The sequence below is a fragment of the Ylistrum balloti genome, unplaced genomic scaffold (genome assembly GCF_031769215.1).
Source record: "Ylistrum balloti isolate Yb309-2 unplaced genomic scaffold, AGI_CSIRO_Ybal_v1 Utg370452, whole genome shotgun sequence".
NCBI lineage: Eukaryota > Metazoa > Mollusca > Bivalvia > Pectinida > Pectinidae > Ylistrum > Ylistrum balloti.
This window is the reverse complement of record NW_026782300.1, coordinates 1,874,287-1,892,644: the sequence shown is the minus strand read 5'-3', so window position 1 is coordinate 1,892,644 and position 18,358 is coordinate 1,874,287. Positions and strand designations below refer to the sequence as shown.

Sequence of the window (18,358 nt, the reverse complement as noted above, 5' to 3'; positions counted from 1 at the left end):
CCCTGTTGACAAAACAAATATAGCGTTGTTAAAGCAGTTTTGTAATCAAAATAAACGACTATTTAACAAATATATAGATGTTAGAACCATACCCACAAAATTCAAAGTATTAACAGCAAGAAACGAACAGCTCGTAGTGAAAAAATTACGGCAGCATATTTGATAATTGTTCATAAAAACAAAAATAACCTAAACTTTATCTTGTCAAAGTCTTTTTTATTATAGCATACTGTGAACCATTTTTACCTATTAAGATAATAATGATTTAGTGACCTGTAAATTAACCGATATATTAAAACTATATTTTTAACGTGAATTTACCGTAAACAACACAAAATACGAATGTGAAAAAGTGACTTTGAAATAAACTAAGTAGATATATTTGATATTGATAAAATACTGCAGTTGCTTACATGTTGATATATTTACGGAGTTGGTTTCCAACTAAATATATTTCTCTGATCAATCATTTCTCATTTAGATTCATATAAAGAAATACTAAAATTTGTCGCTTAATCGGCTAATTGCGAACCTGTATGAAACATGCATTTTCATTGGCCAAATTTTATGTAATTACTCCATAAAATATAAAAATCGATGTCATTTTGAAACGTCATGCTTGATTGGCGAATGCGGCGGCGTGAGATATCACCAAGGAAAAGAGCCAACCATAAATAACTTTGATTAAAAATGAAGGATTAATTAAAATTTTATAAGGTAATATGTATTGGTCAATAAAGAAGAAAAATGAAAAACGGAGTATACTCTTAGCAAATATCACTTCTCGTTTTATTTGGAGTGCACTCCGTTTACTTGGTATTGCCGATGTCATGTAAAGTATAAATTGAAATAGACAACAGTATAATAAGCCATATTACTTGTGAATGACATCAGGCTTTTATCCTTCATAGTTTGAATATTGTAGACATTTTAATGCTACAAAATATGCATCATTATCGAATTACATACATAATTTGGATCTTTTACAAATGTAAATGTCAAATGCTAATTATTGCAAAAAGCCCCGTTTCGAAATGTTACACATATTTGTTTAACGTATATGTATTTACAGTCACTACGCTGAATAAGCTAGGTTAGTGTGTTAAAAGTCTCCCCAACCTGCCTTACAAAATGACTAATTTTTGGATTCTGACTGTAGTGTCCAGTCTGTGTGTGGTTACAGGTTAGTATGCTTTATTTGAAATTGATCTACCGTATCATTAATCATGCTTTTCAAGTTTAACACTCTATTGGTAAAATCAGGCAGAAAGAAGACACACATTTATGGGATGTAGACATCGTATCTAAGTGGCGGTCAAATCAGTTTTCATTGTACAATACTATAGTGAAATAATATATAAATGCATTTACCTATCTTTTCCTCTGCAATGCTTGTAGGCTATACTTCTTTACACAGTTCTACTTTGGTATGATATCCGTCATTTATAAATGTTCTCTTATGATTTTATATGTAAGGAAAGAAAAAGGCACATACAATAAGAAGGAATGAAAGAAAGAATATCTTAATGAAAGACCCCTTTTTTTATCATAGCACAAAAAATACTATATAAGATAATGGTGATTTAATTCCTGGTAATGTGTCATTTTTTTTTTCACTTTTGCTATAATCTTATATAATGATACATATATACATTGATTTTACTATTTTAAGTTACTGTTTATGTGTTAATATATTTCGGTTTTGAATTCATTTAATAACTATTTTTTCAAATAATGAGTTCCGTACTTTTCGGCGATATTTTGTGTTAGACGACAATTACTACTTGTCAAATCTCTATTACTTGCGATCTTAAGATTGCGGGATAAACATTCACGGATGTTTACATGTATCACGTTAAATATTCACGGATGATAACAGGTATTACGTTAAACATTCACGGATGATAACAGGTATTACGTTAAACATTCACGAATGTTAACAGGTATTACGTTAAACATTCACGGATGTTAACATGTATTATATTAAACATACACGGATGTTTACATGTATTATATTAAACATTCACGATGTTTACAGGTATTACGTTAAACTGTTATCAATTAAATACGTTATCGTTTATCTTTATTACATATGAAGGCACAAATTATATAGTACTATACATTCACTTTGTATGGAGCATTCGTCGAACATGGCTGCGCATATGGACTAAAGAACAAAAGGTAACGACGAAATCAACGTAACATATGGTGCACGAAAATGTATGTCAGAACTTCACAGAATACCTCGGCGAAGAGGAAAGAAAGTCTGAATTCGAGTTATCAAATTTGAGACTGCGGTTTGTTTACATTTATAGCACAAGCAAATCGTTGTCCTCCTACAGACGATGACCGTTGGAAGGAGTTTCGAGATTCCTGTTATTTTTTCAGTGAAAGGTCGACAACATGGCGGTCGGCAAAGGTAAACTTTATTGGAAGCATTGTGTTTGTGTATTGAAAAATGTTATTATATTTGTACAATTTTCAAGATTGCAAGTGGTAGAAAATGCTGTTGGATTTTCAGTGCCTGAGGTTTGCCGTCATCTGTATGTCACGTTTTGATAAAGTTGGATAGTGATACGGTATAGAATATACAAGTGTACTTGATGTTCTTTTAAAAATTATCAGGAAATTACCAACTTTATTGAATTGTGGGATGGACATACCTCCCCATTAAAAATACGCCTCTTCGGTTTTGAAATTTAGATTTTCAGTGTCACTGACAGTTACTAGAAGAACGAAATAGCTGTATAATGCATTTAAATTCATTGTTTGGATAAAATATCGTTGAGTATTGGGATTTATATAAAAATAGTTTTAACTAAGTTTAAACTTATATTGAAAGGTGTTCTTCACTTGAATGGTTTTGCACAATCTTCGTATTGTGGACATTTTCCTCGTTTATAATAATGATAATAATAATAATTCTGAACGCAGGTTTTTACAGCCTATATATATCCAGATCTGAGTTATCAAGTTTCCCGAAGATGAATAAGTTTGTTATTGTCTATTTCATGATTGTAAATGCAATCGGAATTACTTCCAATGTTTATCCAATCGGGATTCAAATGTTTTGACTGTTGGTGACGTGACAACGGCATCAGGAAGGGAGTTCCAGAAGTTAACCACCCGCTCACTGAAGGAGTACTTTCTCAAATTCAGTCTGCTTCTCCTTTTTAATAAAGAAAGACTGTGTCCTCGTGTTATTTTGTTAATGTTCGGGACCAGTAAACCCTCAGAGACAGCACTATCATATCCTCCATGTGTTAGCTTGTATACTTGGATCATGTCTCCTCTCAATCTTCTGTGCCTCAATGATGGTAATTTAAGGATCCTCAGTCTGTTTTCATAGCTTAGGTCTTTCATTCCCGGTATTTGTTTCGTTGCTCTCCTTTGTACATTTTCCAACTCATTTATATCTTTTTGCATATAGGGATTCCATACACAGGCACTATACTCCAGGTGCGGACGTACAAGCGCTTTATATAATAAACAAAATGTTTTGTTGTCTAAATATGTGTACGTTCTTCGGATAGTTCCCATTATTCTATTGGCCTTGTTGACTGCATCGTGAATATGTTGGTTGAAATAGAGGTTGTTATCTGTTATGATTCCAAGATCCTTTTCTTTCGTTATACACTGTAATGTAGCCTCGACTCTTCCGCTTTCCTCGTCTTTATATAAATGTAATGGTATATTATGGTTTTTCTTTCCTGTGAAAATGTAATGGCATATTATGGTTTTTCTTTTCTTTCCTTTTAGGAATCCTGTTCAGAAAACGGAAGCCATCTTGTTGATATTTTGTCCTGGGAAGAGAACGAATGGATCCACCAAAGACTGAATAGCTATCGCTATTGTATGTATCACGAATACACTGTGTTTATCTTTATAGGAGAGTTTGAATTCTTAATGAAAGCTTCATGTAAAATATCCAGATTATACAGATTAATTGCAATATAGATATAGAGGTCCTATTTGTACAGGCTTTACTCAGGTTTAAATAGAAGTGGATCTGATTGGTGAAAAAAGTAACGTGTACAAGATCAATAAATCTTAAAGGTCATTCCACAGAGTAAAATCAAACCATTTACAAGGAAAACTCCAAAATAGTGACTAGTTAAGGTGACCATCTTGATAAGCCGCAGCGGGCCAGTAGGAACGGGAGGCCACATACTCTCGCACATCCATGACCAAGTGTTAGACAAAAGGTAGCCGAATTGACTTCAGGATATTGTTAACATCTGGTGTATTTCTTTTTTTCCGATATTATGTTTACCATCTCGTTCCACTATTTTCGACCTTAGTGCACACAGGATTTTAGTACGACAGGAAAAAGCTGGTAGATAACGTACGATTCCGTACACTACGTAAAGTCAGTGCTAGTACACTCGACACTGGTCATTTGTCTGATTAAGCTGACCTTGTAGCCATTGAAACGTCACACTCGAATCTTCTATTAGATTAAAACAGACTAATCCTAAACAAAAATAATATTCGATTTGCAATATTCTTTTTCATATCGAATAAAAGCAATTTGATCCTCTATTCATTTTCGAGATGAAGACTATTACATCGGAGCAACAGACCAGCAACATGAGGGATTATTTATTTGGACCAACAGCGGGGATGCACTGGAATATGGAAACTGGAATGATGGTGAACCTAATCAGCACCTCGGAACACCGGAAAACTGTGCTGAAATTGATACACGGAGCGGTAGATGGAATGACATCCCTTGTGACATAGTTATGCGTTTCATTTGTAAACGTCCGATAACAAGGAAGTAGTCAATATCATCAACGTCATAGTATTATAGATATTGTGTTAATTTGAAAAAACGATTTTATTTTATTTGTAGATTTTTCTTCAATAAATATTTGACTTTGACAGTTATTGTTTGTTTTTCATTTGTAAGTGTAACATTTTCTTTGGATCTTACATGGGTTGACGTGTGAATTATGAAAAGAAATGATTGAATTTTGAATTTCAGTGATCCTTTAATCGATTAAACAGAAAAAGAAGCTGGACCTGTTTGATGCTCATTCTTCTGCCTGTTGGTTCTTTTGTTGTATACCTTGTACTCATTTGAGAACGTGACATTACTTACTTGGATTGAAAAAAAGTTTATCGGGTGTCATCGATGAAGTAGAAGAAGCTTACTCTTGCGGAACCCCTGTCTTATTCTCCTTGTACTTTTCAGGAGTCTTCGTGTAAATCTTTCTTTTGTTCATATTTTGCCCTATTTTCATACAATTTGAGTTTGGATTATGATCATGTTTAAATGTTGGTATCTTTTTTCAACACAAAGGGAGAACACAATCACTCATGGTTTGGTTGGTTTTGATTAGCCGAGTTAATTATTAAAGTAAGGAACAACTCATGTAATTAATAAATCATTTCTATAGGTTGCTGACAATTGTATAAACAAAAGTAATTGAACAATACATCAGTAAATGTAGCTTTCACACGTAACCGTGCAGATCTACAAGTGATATAATAACCACGATGACGTGGCAATCAGGTCCTTAAGTTTACATAGCTGTGTAGAGTTCTGCATATATCATCAAAAACGGCTGATAAAATTTTCTCAAGGAACAGGAGGAAGGCATCGGCTAGGAGCATTCCTTGAGGAATTTTCATACAAATATTTTCAGTAATGATAAAATCGACAATAAATAAAAAAAATATCAAAGTTTACATAGCTGTGTAGAGTTCTGCAATGCATCCTAGATGATATTGGGTGATGAGGTAAGAGCATAGGTCACAAACTCGGCAGTAATGATATCGACAATAAATAAAAAAAATATCAAAGAATTGTACAAAAGATAAGATAGCGGTTTTTTTTTCAAACTATGAATCATGCGCGCGTCCTGTCGTTGCAACGATAATCACACTGGATATGGTTTTCAATTTCTATCCACCATGAGCCAATTATTTAACATAATTATTTATGCTTCAATGTCATTTCAGCTAGTAATTAGCCTCCAGAAGAAAACTATATTAAATCTAATGCACATGTCAATAGTTAGATGTTATTGGTGTATATAGAATATAGAATTTAATAACAAATATCTAAAAAGGCTACTTTATGAATATAAATGTTACAAACAACAGTTTCCTATTACAGGTGTTAATATCTCTAAAATATCTCACTGAAAACATTAGTCGACATTGACCCCAAAGTGTTTTAAATAAGTAACCTCCGATGGAAATTATTTCATAGACCCAAACAGAAACTCTGAAATAAGTCACTGAAAACGAGAGTAAATATTTGCAGAATATTAACGTCATCAAAGTATAATGTGCTGGCAAGAACCAGTATGGATGTTACATTTCAAATCTCCATCCTACAGATGAAGCGCTGGGCCTCGGTACATGGTATATCGTTCCATTTTCCGGTACGAGGATTCATTTCCGAGCAGTCTTCGTTACTACCAGCATTGTTAGGCTCATTAAATGACCAGTTGGTATAGGAGTCATCTAACAGTGTGTCATTCTTTTCCCAATAGAATGTGCCCTCACGATTCATGTCGGTTGCTCCAATGTGATAGGAATTGTCTAGATAAAGAATAAAATAAAATGACATAAAGGAGAGATTTCAGGTTTTGAACAGTCATATCAGCTTTTCAATACAGGAGTCCTTATACTCTGTAATTGTTGACAATATAATCGATTATGAAATTAAAAATTGAAACATAATTCTTTGATCTATCACTGATTAAATTACTTTACTCTGTTTCAGTTTCAAGTTTTGCTAATATGTTTACGATCTGCACAATACAACACCATATAAAAATCGTCGTATTTGTTAAATTTCAATTGTTTTCATTAATACCGTACAAAGAAAGAATACTTACCATAGTTCCGAAAGTTTAATCTGTCCTTAATGAAGGCATTCTCTTCCTCAGAAAAGATATATGCAAGGTGCGCATTTACTCCTGGCATACTGTGACAAAAGTACTGAAATTCGTTTTATATATGTGAATCAATTCGAAAAACAATATATATATATATATATATATATAATATAATGAATTTTATAAAATGAATTTTAGCGCCCATAAAATAGCATGTTTACAAAATAACGTTTGAATTGAGTCAACCAACGAGAACAAACAAAATACATCATAGACTTCAAACAAATGTGAAGACAAATAATGCTAAATTATATTCGAAGCCTGAACTGTTAGTGACATATCATTCATTAGATTTTATACCACGTTAGCTTTGTTTAACGTACAGGTTGATTTATAAATAATTTTCGAATGGGTTTGTTTAGTTGAAAGTTTTATTCCTCGAGAATAACATCGGAAGAGAATACCTAAATAAGTTTACAGTATTCCAAAACAATCATAAAATACACAAGTGTACCGTCAACAGTTCAAACTCAAATTTTGATTAAACGAGGATATGATATGGACGAAATATAGGAATACAAGGACACAGAAAAAAACAAGGTAAAAACAGTATCATCAGACTCACTATTGGACATCAATCACACTCAACTTAATATCGCAAAAACAGTATAGTTGTCAAAGACGATAAAGGGAGGTAATAAGACATATCTTTAATGCTCATCAACCTGCTCTGATCATTTGTCACATGTCGACATCTTGCGAGGAAATCGTGATATCGGTAATTTATTGAATGCCGAATCAAATGTGACATGTAAACACCATAGGCTGGGGATGCAGCAATATCACTATATAAAAATGGAAAAATCAGAATAGGAAAACCGAAATTATTACACGTGTCATACGGCTTGATGGAAACTGCAGGTACAGACCTAAGTATACGGCTTATGTGGAAGAGAGTCTTTCTCTTGATTTCCTATTCATGTAGATTTATACAATGGATAAGGTCAATCAGTGTTTCGTCATTTAAAGACATGACATTATCTATGACAAGATCATCAATACTAATGAAAAAAGAGCGTGCTGTTTAATTTATTGTAATCATTTGCATTTATCTTAATTGTAATCGAATTCTTACCTGTGCATAAAGCCAGGATATTTGTATCTCACCGAAAAAGAAACAACTATACCCGAATCGTTTCCACTCTTCTTCCGGGCATTCCTCACTTAAGACTTCAGAGAAGAGAAGAAATGCTTAAAATAAAAAGTCTGAAATTACACACACACACACACACACACACACACACACACACCCTAACACGCACACACAAACGCCCTAACACACACACATACACACACACACACACACACACACACACACACACACACACACACACACACACACACACACACACACACCCACACACACACACAAACACACCCACCCTCACACACACACACACACACACACACACACACACACACACACACACACACACACACACACACACACACACACACACACACACACACACACACACACACACACACATCCATCTATCCTTCCATCCGTCCTTCCATCCATACATGTACTGTGTAATCTTATTTTTCTCGAATAACACCGTTTTTAAACTTACAAAAATCGGAAAATGCAACTTCATTTCTCATATATATCTCTCAACTATCATTTTAAACGTGAAAATCCATGCAATGAAACTTTTTTCACTTGAATTATGTAATGTATATTCCATTTTGTCCCAAATTTCCCGAACGTTGATATTTCATTTTCAGATTGATCAAGTCAAATATCAGAATCTTTCAATCAATATTTTTGTGTAATACCTCATAGCATTGAAATGAAATGACTGAGTGATATACTGATTTTTCCCATTGTCTCTCTAAACTACACGGTGTTATTCCGATCTTTAATCCTTGTGTACAGCATGAATACGTAACTATCTAACCTTTAGTTGATATTGAAAATAGTAGAACAAAGCATACTAAATAAAGGCAATTTTATATGGATAATAACACTAATTAAATATTGCCTTATGTCACAACGAAATGGAAAATAATGATATCACTTACCGAGTGTAATACTGCAGCACAGTAGCAGGGCACTTAAACCACGCAACATGACGTCTCTCTTTAAATTAAATATAGTTAGGGCTTTACATTCAAGGTTCGCTCTTGTGTGGAATGTGAAAAATGCTGTTCGATATACAGCTATCACATTGCTTATCAGATTCGTTACATTGCCGTCAATGGATTTAATTTCACTAGGCTATGTGAAACGATCAATTATCTTCCAACGTAATGATAACATAATCACAAAATTACTCTTGATAAGTCCACGAAACATTAATTTCATAAATTTGTCATTGATTTAATATCATTACGACTGATTCCATGAATCTCAATTGCGTCTGATTTTCCGTGAACTCTTATTCTGAATTATGAATGATTTTAGTCCAGTTTTGTCTTTTTAGAGTTCAACAAGGGACTAAAGTTGTTGAAACCCAAGAGGTAAGTGAGGAATATTGAATTTGGTCGAAATTAAAGTGAAGGGCCAGCTGAGATGTTCCGGTCCCAAAAATTTAATATAATTTTATAAATTTAAATTTTGTATGAGTTTATTGTAATATCAAGCGTATTTAAGTGCACTTATTAATTGTGTTATGAACCGTCCCACTATTCCAGTGAATTAAAACTTGGCACGGATTACAGTAAATCTTCCTGACTTAAAGACCATAAGCAATGTCTCCCACTTTCATTCACAAAAATTGTACAAAAGACAAACATATGAATAATAAAAAAATACACATGTGTTTGATTAATGCAATTACATGCACGTTAAACAAATGCTTTAACGCGTACGCAATCCAACGTACTTTACTCATATACCTCGAAAATATCTTGAATGTATTGGTGTATAAGTTCAGAGAGTACGGATGTTTTCATGTGTCACGCTTTAGTAAGACAGTGCTACGTGCTTGAGCTCTGCAGCAACTGAAGTTATCTTATCTAAACGAATAAATATATACATGATAAAATGACCTATTTAGCTAACCTGTGAACCAGTACAGTCCTAAAGTTCTATCGCCATATTGTTTCACTGATAAAGTTTTGATAACAGAGGGTTATATATCAAAAAAGATGTGTAGCACATGTTAACCTTAAAAGATATCGTAGTTTCAAAGTATCGTGTTCTGATGGTGTTTTTTTTTTAGAAAATTAACTATATAATTTGAAAAACATAATAATGAATAGCATATTACACTAAATCCTACGATTAATATCGGTTTTTTGAAGTGAAAATCTAATTTAATTATACAGTAACTTCTTATTATTCATTTAAACGTCATTTTGTTATGATGTCTGAAGAGGGCATACACTTCGATAATGGCAAGTATTAATATTTCCGTAATCTTCTTTTGATAGGATATTAACAAGGTGAGCACCACAACCAGGTGTTGTGCAACAATAAAACTGCGAAAATAACACATTGTAAATCCCATCAAATCAAGTAAAAATAAATAAATAAACAATTCATACACTCAAATAACAGTCAACAAAACATGGAATAGGTCATTGTAAACAGGCTTTGAAGTGGCTAAGAAACTGGACTAAGTTTTGTATACATTTAAAATTGATTTTTATTTGAGTTTTAGTGTAAATTTCCATTGAAAATATCCTACATGACCATTAAACTCTGAAGTGTTAGAAACTTAAATTTCTCACATGTATGGTGACCAAATGTGAAATATTCCGTGTTTCAAACGCGCTTGAAATAGTTCAATTGTACAGTTGTTTAGTAGTATGGTGATGGTATCGGTATGACAATGGTATATATTTGTGGTTTATTTTACGTTTAAAATATATATTTAACACAGTTGATGATTAAATCAATAATAAAAGATGCAAATATGTTAAAAAAAGAAATTTAAAATATAAAGAAAATAGACATAGAAAAGAGAAATATCAGTTTCCTAAAAAAAAGAATCAAGTGTATGTATAACCAATATCATAGGATTGCTGAATTGTTTACTTGATCATTAAAGTTCATAAAGCAAACATTAGCTGATACGTGCCAATATGATAAAAAGAATAACATATACATAATGCCTGATATTATTGTAAAATTGTGTTACTGTGTGTTATTTATAGTGTAGGTGTACCTTGTGAATAGGGCTTCCCCACCCATTTGGTTCCTATCTCAATATCAGGCTAAATTAGCTTATGTGTGAACGAGGTACAGAATATGTCATTTCTTCACTTATCAATATCTGTGCTATTTATGTATACAATTAAATGAATTTGAGTGAAAGTTATTTTTCCTTTTTGTTGTGTTTCTCTATACAAATCATTCAACAGGGTTTAAGCTGACCTTTATTTAACACCAGCTAAACTGATATGGTTATTGCATTAGCAGCGTCTTGGATAGAGATCAGTTTTCACAGACGTTCTCTGACCAAAGTTCAGCTCATCAATACCGTATATATCTACCATTGGAAACGATGCATGCTTGACAACAACGCCTCACTGATCCGACAAGTGTGCTGAAAAATACCTGGGGAATACGTTTCCATATTCTCACAAGCGCACGTGACAGGGCAGGTAACGTCAACGGCTGATTTTGGAGACGATGTAAGTGACACTGCCTCTCATCAAGCATGTGTTCTATAGGCGACATATCCGATGACACTGCAGACCAGGTCAGCACATTCATATTGTTCTGGATCAAACAGTCAGTAACGGCCGGCGCGACGTGCGGGCGAGCGTTATCATGTTGCAGCGTGCCTTTATGTTGCTGCACAAATGGAAGGCCGTGAGGCGGATGATTTCGTCACGGTATCTGATGCCTGTAAGTGTGCTGTCCACTAACATAAACAAAATGTCATATTACATAAAAGATTATGAGAGCTAATAAACAAATGTCTATATTGAAATCTTACCAGAGACAGTTTTTGCAGACAAACTTTCTTCACTTTTTTAAATTCGATTAAAATAAATTGACAGATACAGAGGTTAGATCGCTCATTGTCATCAGAAATTCAAATAACGACTGTGGAAATATTTACTTGTATTTTTGAAGCTACAAAATGTTTGAGAAATTATTGGTTTTAATTACTCTTGAAAAAAATGACTGCTCAGTCACTGAATCATTAGTGGCGTATCATAGACATGTGATATGACCTTAGAAATAGTTATATAGGATTTGTTTCTGATTATAAATAAATATGTGTAAGTTTCTCTTGTATATGTTTATTACACTTATTTTATCACAATATGTGAAATGAAGTGTTTGTAGTTCGTCAATAGACCAGTAAGTTCCGTTGATGTTGACGTTGTTCTTATCTAGGAACATGGCATATCTTACTTGGAAAATTTTGCATGGTGATTAAGCAAAAGACGATTACTCTCCGGGATCATGTTATTATTCTCCTCGCACATGTTCAGGAGTTTACGTATGAATATTTATTTTGTTCATTTTCTAAAGAAATTAAATATAATTTGACATTGAATTCAGATTGTGTTGACATGTCGGTAGTTTTTGTTGTTTTGACATCCGCGCAGTGATAATTCTTTTCATATATTACGACAAATTTTACAAACTTATTTCACAAATTTGTTAGTCTCTAAGTCATTACGACTAAACGGCCAAACATTTTTAGCACCATAAAAACAATTTGTATCACATGCACCATTTAATTTGCCTAAGAAAGTTTGACAACTGCGCCAAAATTGTTGAATATATCATTATCCTATCGCGTCTGTAACTTGAATCCAAAGTTTTTGTAGCGAAGGTAAAGCTTGATATACACAAAAATGTAGGTTTGTACTCTAAAATATTTTTCTTGAATTATTGAGCAGCATACCTTGTATAAGATAAAACTTATTCAATTATTTCTAAAAGCAAGATGTTATTTGTAGAAAGTTCATAATTCATTATATTATTGTACAGATGTCATATGTGTCTGGCACAGACTTTTTCTAATACTTGCGTAGCAAAAAGTTTGCAAACTCGCCAAATTTTTATGTGTTTAACTCTCGATTTATCCGACAAGAAGTGCGTTCATTTTTATAATTTTTGTTATAACACTTACCACGTCACGTTCACTGAAAGCTCTATCAGTATCTATTTGTATTTTTTGCCATAAAACTCTAAACGTACGTCTTGATTGTCTCTGTGCCTGGGTGTTTGTTTACATGTGAAATTGATTACAAATAAAATAGGATTTTGGTCCAACATCTCGAACATACTTATGAGTTATGTCTATGATCACTTACAGATATATCTTGACTTTAATATACTTAATTCTAATGATTATATCTACAGTTGTCGATATGTAGAATTATCTTCTCGCACAAGTCATTAACGCAAACATTTTTTTCGAATCATTGAATGTATTCATTTGATGTGGATATAAATGCTTCCTGCCTGCGTTCATAGTCATGCTATTAAATGCTATCAAAGAATCGTACTCACCACGGCATATAGATGTCTTTCACTAGATAAATAAAATTACCAAAACAGTATCATAAATGACATTTTTTCAAAAGAATGTAACTTTTTTGTTCTGTTCTCCGTTTCTTTGTAATCGTTGTAGAAGAGAAAAGAAAATTCCAGTTAAGCTGAATGATACGAAAGATAATTTACAGTGTGAACATTGCATATATATTTCACAAACAATGTATTTATTTTGCAGGCTTTTGTTGTTTACAAGATTGCCTTTCAAAAGGTATCACTGAAATTGACGATAATTCTTGTAAGGGAATAAAACCCTCGATAATTTAATGAAAAACTTAATGTACTTATAATCAGTATTATTTTATTATATATACTTCAACAAAATCATGAAAACTCGTATACAACAATTCAGTCATTTTTTCTGAAAAATAAAAAGGGAACTCTTTGTTTCAGTATCGACAATAACTTTTCGATGTTTAGATATAAACTAAAAATTATATTTGCTGAATTACAGCTTCTCACTTCAATCATTATTGCATGATTGATGACATCGCACAAATAAATAAATAGATAAATAAATCAATATGCATATTAAAGCCAACACAATTACTTATTTTGGATAATTAGATATTTATTATATACAAATACACGTTAGTCAATTATGTACATAAGACATAAAGAAAAAAAGCAGAAAAGAATACAATAATGGTCACTTAACACGCATTATAAAGAGCACTAATAATTTATACATGCTTATATAATAAATTATGACATATATATCGTAACACTTAAAACTATGAAAGATGGTATGGAAGTGAAGGGGGATTAAAACAGAGCCTTTCTCAGTCAGTCATGATACAATTTATAAACGAATCTTCTTGAACCCTTTTCACTTGAAATCGACTTCTAACTACTGATTCATAGACATTGTAGTTTTTCGTATTACATTATATTAGTTATTGTGTGTTGAAACTGGATGCAAAATCATATAAATGCTTACCGGCTCTCACAGTTAGGGATATGTAAAATTTCAGTCATAGGATTGTCCATAAATAATTGTCATCGATTTGACATATGTTTTGAAAATCTCTTTATAAACTAGTAAACACAACACGGAATCAAAACATTTAGCCATATCAGTAACAATATCATAAATACACAACATGAAAATACTGAAAACTCTGCACGACTCCGAACTGCTTGTCTGTAAGCAAAACCATCTCGAGTTATGAAAGAAAATGAAGCTTTCTCTCATGGGTAGGACACACGAGGTATTTCTTCCAGGAGGGTCTGCTCCTTTTCTGAGCTACTGATTGTCGGAACGCTACTTTTGTTCCCGAAATCCGAATCACTCGATTTAGAACAAACGGAACCCTGAGAGCTGCCATACAAGCATTTTTGACTTGAAAATTTACTCAACCTGGATCTTGATATGGTTGGCTTGGTGGATCTCCTGCAGCAAAGTAGATCCATCAGTCCCTGCCGGAACTGCTGCGAGGTTGTGACATAAAGGAAAAAGTTGATGGCATAATTCACTTGTTCCAAAATCTGTGTGACGTCCCTGAAGATTAGAAAGCCATTTGGATTTTGTCCAAATGCCCTGACACCAAGAAGAAAGGAGATGACATGTAGGAATGTGACTGGCAGGATCAAGATGATGTAAGCAGTGACAATACCGAGCAGCATGGCTGTGATTCGTGTTTCCTCCACTTTGTTCTTGTTACTGGCAATGGCATTCCTTTTCTTCTTGTGATCCAAAAGTTTCTTGATGATCAGAGGGGTCAGGATAACCATGATAACAGCCGGTATAAAAGAGTAAATGCTACATCCCCCAATCAAAAACCGTCCGAATGTGGCCCTGTCCTCGGGATCGCTAGCGTTATATGCGTCAGGATGGCATTTCCCGTTCACAATGGTTGACCAAGGAGACCAGATGGAGTTGTAAGTACCGATGAAGATATAAACACTAATGATAGACAGAATAGTATTCCTCTGCGTACAGATCCTCTTTGCGCGAAAAGGGAACCAGACAGCAACAAATCGTTCGACACAGAGCAACACCACAAACCATGATGAAGTCATTTTACCTGTTTTAAAAAATACAAAATAGATCTTGCAACCAGCCTCAGATAATGCTCTGAGGTCTATTCCAGTCAATCTGATAACGAAAATTTTATTTAGAGGTTGTGTTAAAAGTAAAAGTGAGTCAGAAATAGCCAGCGCCATCAGCAGTAGACGTGACGTCAAATGTGCGTAGCGTCGGGTGGTCATAATGATAATCGTAAGGCCATTTCCGGTGAGGCCAAGGAGCAGGAACGTCGGTAAAAGGAAGTAGTTAGCGTGCTGAAGGACCTCTAAGATTTTCAACAAAATATCTCCGTTTGCCCCAAGAGTTGTTACTGTCGATGAATTTGGACTTATGGTACCATTAAATGACAAATTTGTGGCAAACGTAGTGGAATCAGGAGCCTGGGTCACATCGATGGACTGGTTACTCAGGGTTTCTCCTGTGTCATTAAATGACGAAAGAATAGAATTGGTACCAAACATGTCCATTGTAAAGCCTGAAAAATAAAACAATAATAATATCACCATGAGCAGGAAATAAAGCCATAACAAAACCCATTTTGACTGAAACCGTATCCCATATTCCACCCGTTACTTATGCAGTCGGTCGACATTTTAAAATTAAAAATATCTGTTCGGTTATTGGAAGAGATAATAGATACAAAAATTGAAATAAAATTTCATTGCTCTGGAAAGTTCGCCAAATAATTCTATTTGGTGAATATGATTCTATTGCAGACATAGACAACTGTTCCATTTCCACATTTACAGTAAACATGTAGGATCTTACACGAGTTTTTATTTGGTATGGGATTAATAAAACGTATGCCACGTTTTAATTCATTTGAATAGTGGCACTTTTCAGAATATACACATATACTGGACGTTCTTCTCAAATTATCAGCTTTATGAAATTTAGAAAAAAAGAGAAGAACATAAAACAAAATATGAAGATTTTCCTTGGTCGCCTTTTAGGTTTAAAGTTTAGGCCGCCCTTGGCATCACTGATGAGTCATAGAAGGACAAAACATCTTTATGATGCAGCTTAATTTATTGTTTGGTTCCACTGTGTCTTATCTAAATTTGTATTAAAATGCGCTAAAATGTACTCAATAATGCTACATGGACATATTGACTGAATAACAAATCAGTCATGTGATAGTGATTGAACGACTATATAATTATACAAATCTCGAAATAATCATATTGAAACAGCACATATAACCAAAATTTTAAAAAAGATATAAAATCTCCGGATCGTAGATATTGCTTGGAATTCCATTAGAGTCGACTGCATTATTAAAGACATTGATATCAAATGCCGCAGTCATTACTGTTATATCTTCATTAGAACCATACATTTATTTTAAAAGTTCTCATAAAGTTAAGTATCTAGGAGGAGTTTTTTTTTTGTTATAGAAAGTATATGAAGTCTTGTAAATAAATAAAACAACCATCAATCAAATCCTGGCACCACATAGTACTGAATTAAATATGAGATGGACCAAACTGGTAAATGCTTGTTATAGGTTATTTTGCATAGCTTTTAAGGTCACATAAGCCAAAGGCCATAAACTTTTATCTGTCGTTTTGAGTCGTACGTTAAACTTTTCACATTTCAACTTTTTCTCGTGAAACGCTTGGTCGTGAACACTTCAATACCAGAAGGGGTCGTGGTCGTGGTTCCCACCACCATGGGGCCCATGAGGCGGACCAAAACAGTGAAAAAGCATGTTAATATAAATAATTCATTCTCTGCTTGCAGATACAACTGATATAAGCGGTTTTTATTGTTATGATGTCTAAAAGTAGCGCTTGAAAAATAGCAAAATTTATGATCTCTGAATTTATTGTTTAGCCTCTGGGGATGAGGCAGCTTTGGGGCGGAATCAAGGTACTGCAATGAAACTACAATTCATATTCACAAGAAAGTTGTAAGAAATTATATTTAAGGTCAAAGGGTTAAAAGTCACCAATATTTTTTGTTAACTTTTCCATATTTTCAGCTTCTCAGAAACCACTAGGTCAATAGAAATAAACCTTAGCCACTAGCATCAATACTTAAAGTAGCATTAAACTTGTCCCACAGGACAGGTACAAAATAGTAAAATAATATGTTATTCTATAAAATCATCTTTGCTTGGAAAATTGCAAAATATGTGGTATCTGGATGAACTTTTTAACCTCCAGGGTTGGGGCTCATTTGCGGCCGAAATACTGAAACAGCAATCGCTTGAAAATCGTTCACTTTTTGTATACTTGTATTTCAAAGTTGTAGGGATTGATGCGAAGATTATTTTGGCTGTAAACTGTCTCTTTTTGTAAAAGCGCATGCATTTGAAATATTAAACAACTACCAGTATGCTGTAAAATTAACATGAAGGCTGACAGGTAAACAGGGATCCTTTACACGGTTTAGTTGGAATTTGCGATAATATCAACGTATACATGTATGTAGATATTATCTGACAAGTTCGACAGATTTGAATAAATGGCTACTGCAAAACATTAACCATCCTATCGGTATACACAATACAGCATATATTATTGTCAGTCAGATTAACAAGCCATGAAGCTAAATACTTGTGTTTATTATAAAGATTTATCAGCATTTTTTTTTAATTTCACAATTTAAAAATTAAAATATCATTATGTTAGTATTCTCAAAAGTAGGTGAACAAACGGACAGAAGGACAGATGCAATATGATCACTGAAATACAGCAGCATCTTCAATAGATTGCAAAGGAAAGAAACGAAATGACACACATATTAATAAGAAAACCCCAAATCAGGAAGTAAACAGAGCGAAGAGCTACAAATAAATCGATATTATTATATCAAAACTTAAACATCGCTCAAGAGCCGTGAAAGACATAGTTTCTTCTTGTACCCTTGTAATCTGATGACGTGTTTCAGGTATGGACACAGGATTGTGACGGGTTACAGAGTCAATAATGTAGCGAATGA

At 33.5% G+C, this 18,358-nt stretch overlaps 3 protein-coding genes across 3 annotated transcripts; 1 reads left to right on the top strand and 2 right to left on the bottom strand.

The window, feature by feature from the left end:
• The first annotated feature begins 1,111 nt into the window (after positions 1 to 1,111).
• On the top strand, positions 1,112 to 4,886 carry LOC132555106 (perlucin-like protein). Its single transcript, XM_060219450.1, has 4 exons — positions 1,112 to 1,183; positions 2,316 to 2,419; positions 3,760 to 3,853; positions 4,555 to 4,886. The coding sequence occupies exons 1-4, from the start codon at positions 1,132 to 1,134 to the stop codon at positions 4,782 to 4,784; spliced, it is 480 nt and encodes a 159-aa protein (XP_060075433.1). The 5' UTR covers positions 1,112 to 1,131; the 3' UTR covers positions 4,785 to 4,886.
• Positions 4,887 to 6,066: 1,180 nt separating this feature from the next.
• On the bottom strand, positions 6,067 to 8,999 carry LOC132555107 (perlucin-like). The gene is made up of 4 exons (XM_060219451.1): positions 8,940 to 8,999; positions 7,990 to 8,084; positions 6,855 to 6,957; positions 6,067 to 6,555 (listed from the first exon to the last, which is right to left on the bottom strand). Exons 1-4 carry the CDS (start codon positions 8,986 to 8,988, stop codon positions 6,332 to 6,334), a joined length of 471 nt encoding a protein of 156 aa, XP_060075434.1. The 5' UTR covers positions 8,989 to 8,999; the 3' UTR covers positions 6,067 to 6,331.
• Positions 9,000 to 14,574: 5,575 nt separating this feature from the next.
• LOC132555083 (lysophosphatidic acid receptor 6-like) lies at positions 14,575 to 15,879 on the bottom strand. The gene has a single exon (XM_060219422.1). The coding sequence runs from the start codon at positions 15,877 to 15,879 to the stop codon at positions 14,575 to 14,577; it is 1,305 nt and encodes a 434-aa protein (XP_060075405.1).
• Between the last annotated feature and the right edge of the window lie 2,479 nt (positions 15,880 to 18,358).

Excerpts from the sequence above, each read along its gene's own strand:
- LOC132555106 (XM_060219450.1), top strand. The coding sequence starts at position 1,132 with ATGACTAATTTTTGGATTCTGACTGTAGTGTCCAGTCTGTGTGTGGTT. Across the intron at positions 2,420-3,759 it reads CAACATGGCGGTCGGCAAAG|GAATCCTGTTCAGAAAACGG; the intron begins GTAAACTTTATT and ends CTTTCCTTTTAG. Across the intron at positions 3,854-4,554 it reads ACTGAATAGCTATCGCTATT|ATGAAGACTATTACATCGGA; the intron begins GTATGTATCACG and ends TTCATTTTCGAG.
- LOC132555107 (XM_060219451.1), bottom strand. The coding sequence starts at position 8,988 with ATGTTGCGTGGTTTAAGTGCCCTGCTACTGTGCTGCAGTATTACACTC. Across the intron at positions 8,085-8,939 it reads GTGCTGCAGTATTACACTCG|TCTTAAGTGAGGAATGCCCG; the intron begins GTAAGTGATATC and ends TCTTCTCTGAAG. Across the intron at positions 6,556-6,854 it reads ATTAAACTTTCGGAACTATG|ACAATTCCTATCACATTGGA; the intron begins GTAAGTATTCTT and ends TTCTTTATCTAG.
- LOC132555083 (XM_060219422.1), bottom strand. The coding sequence starts at position 15,879 with ATGGACATGTTTGGTACCAATTCTATTCTTTCGTCATTTAATGACACA.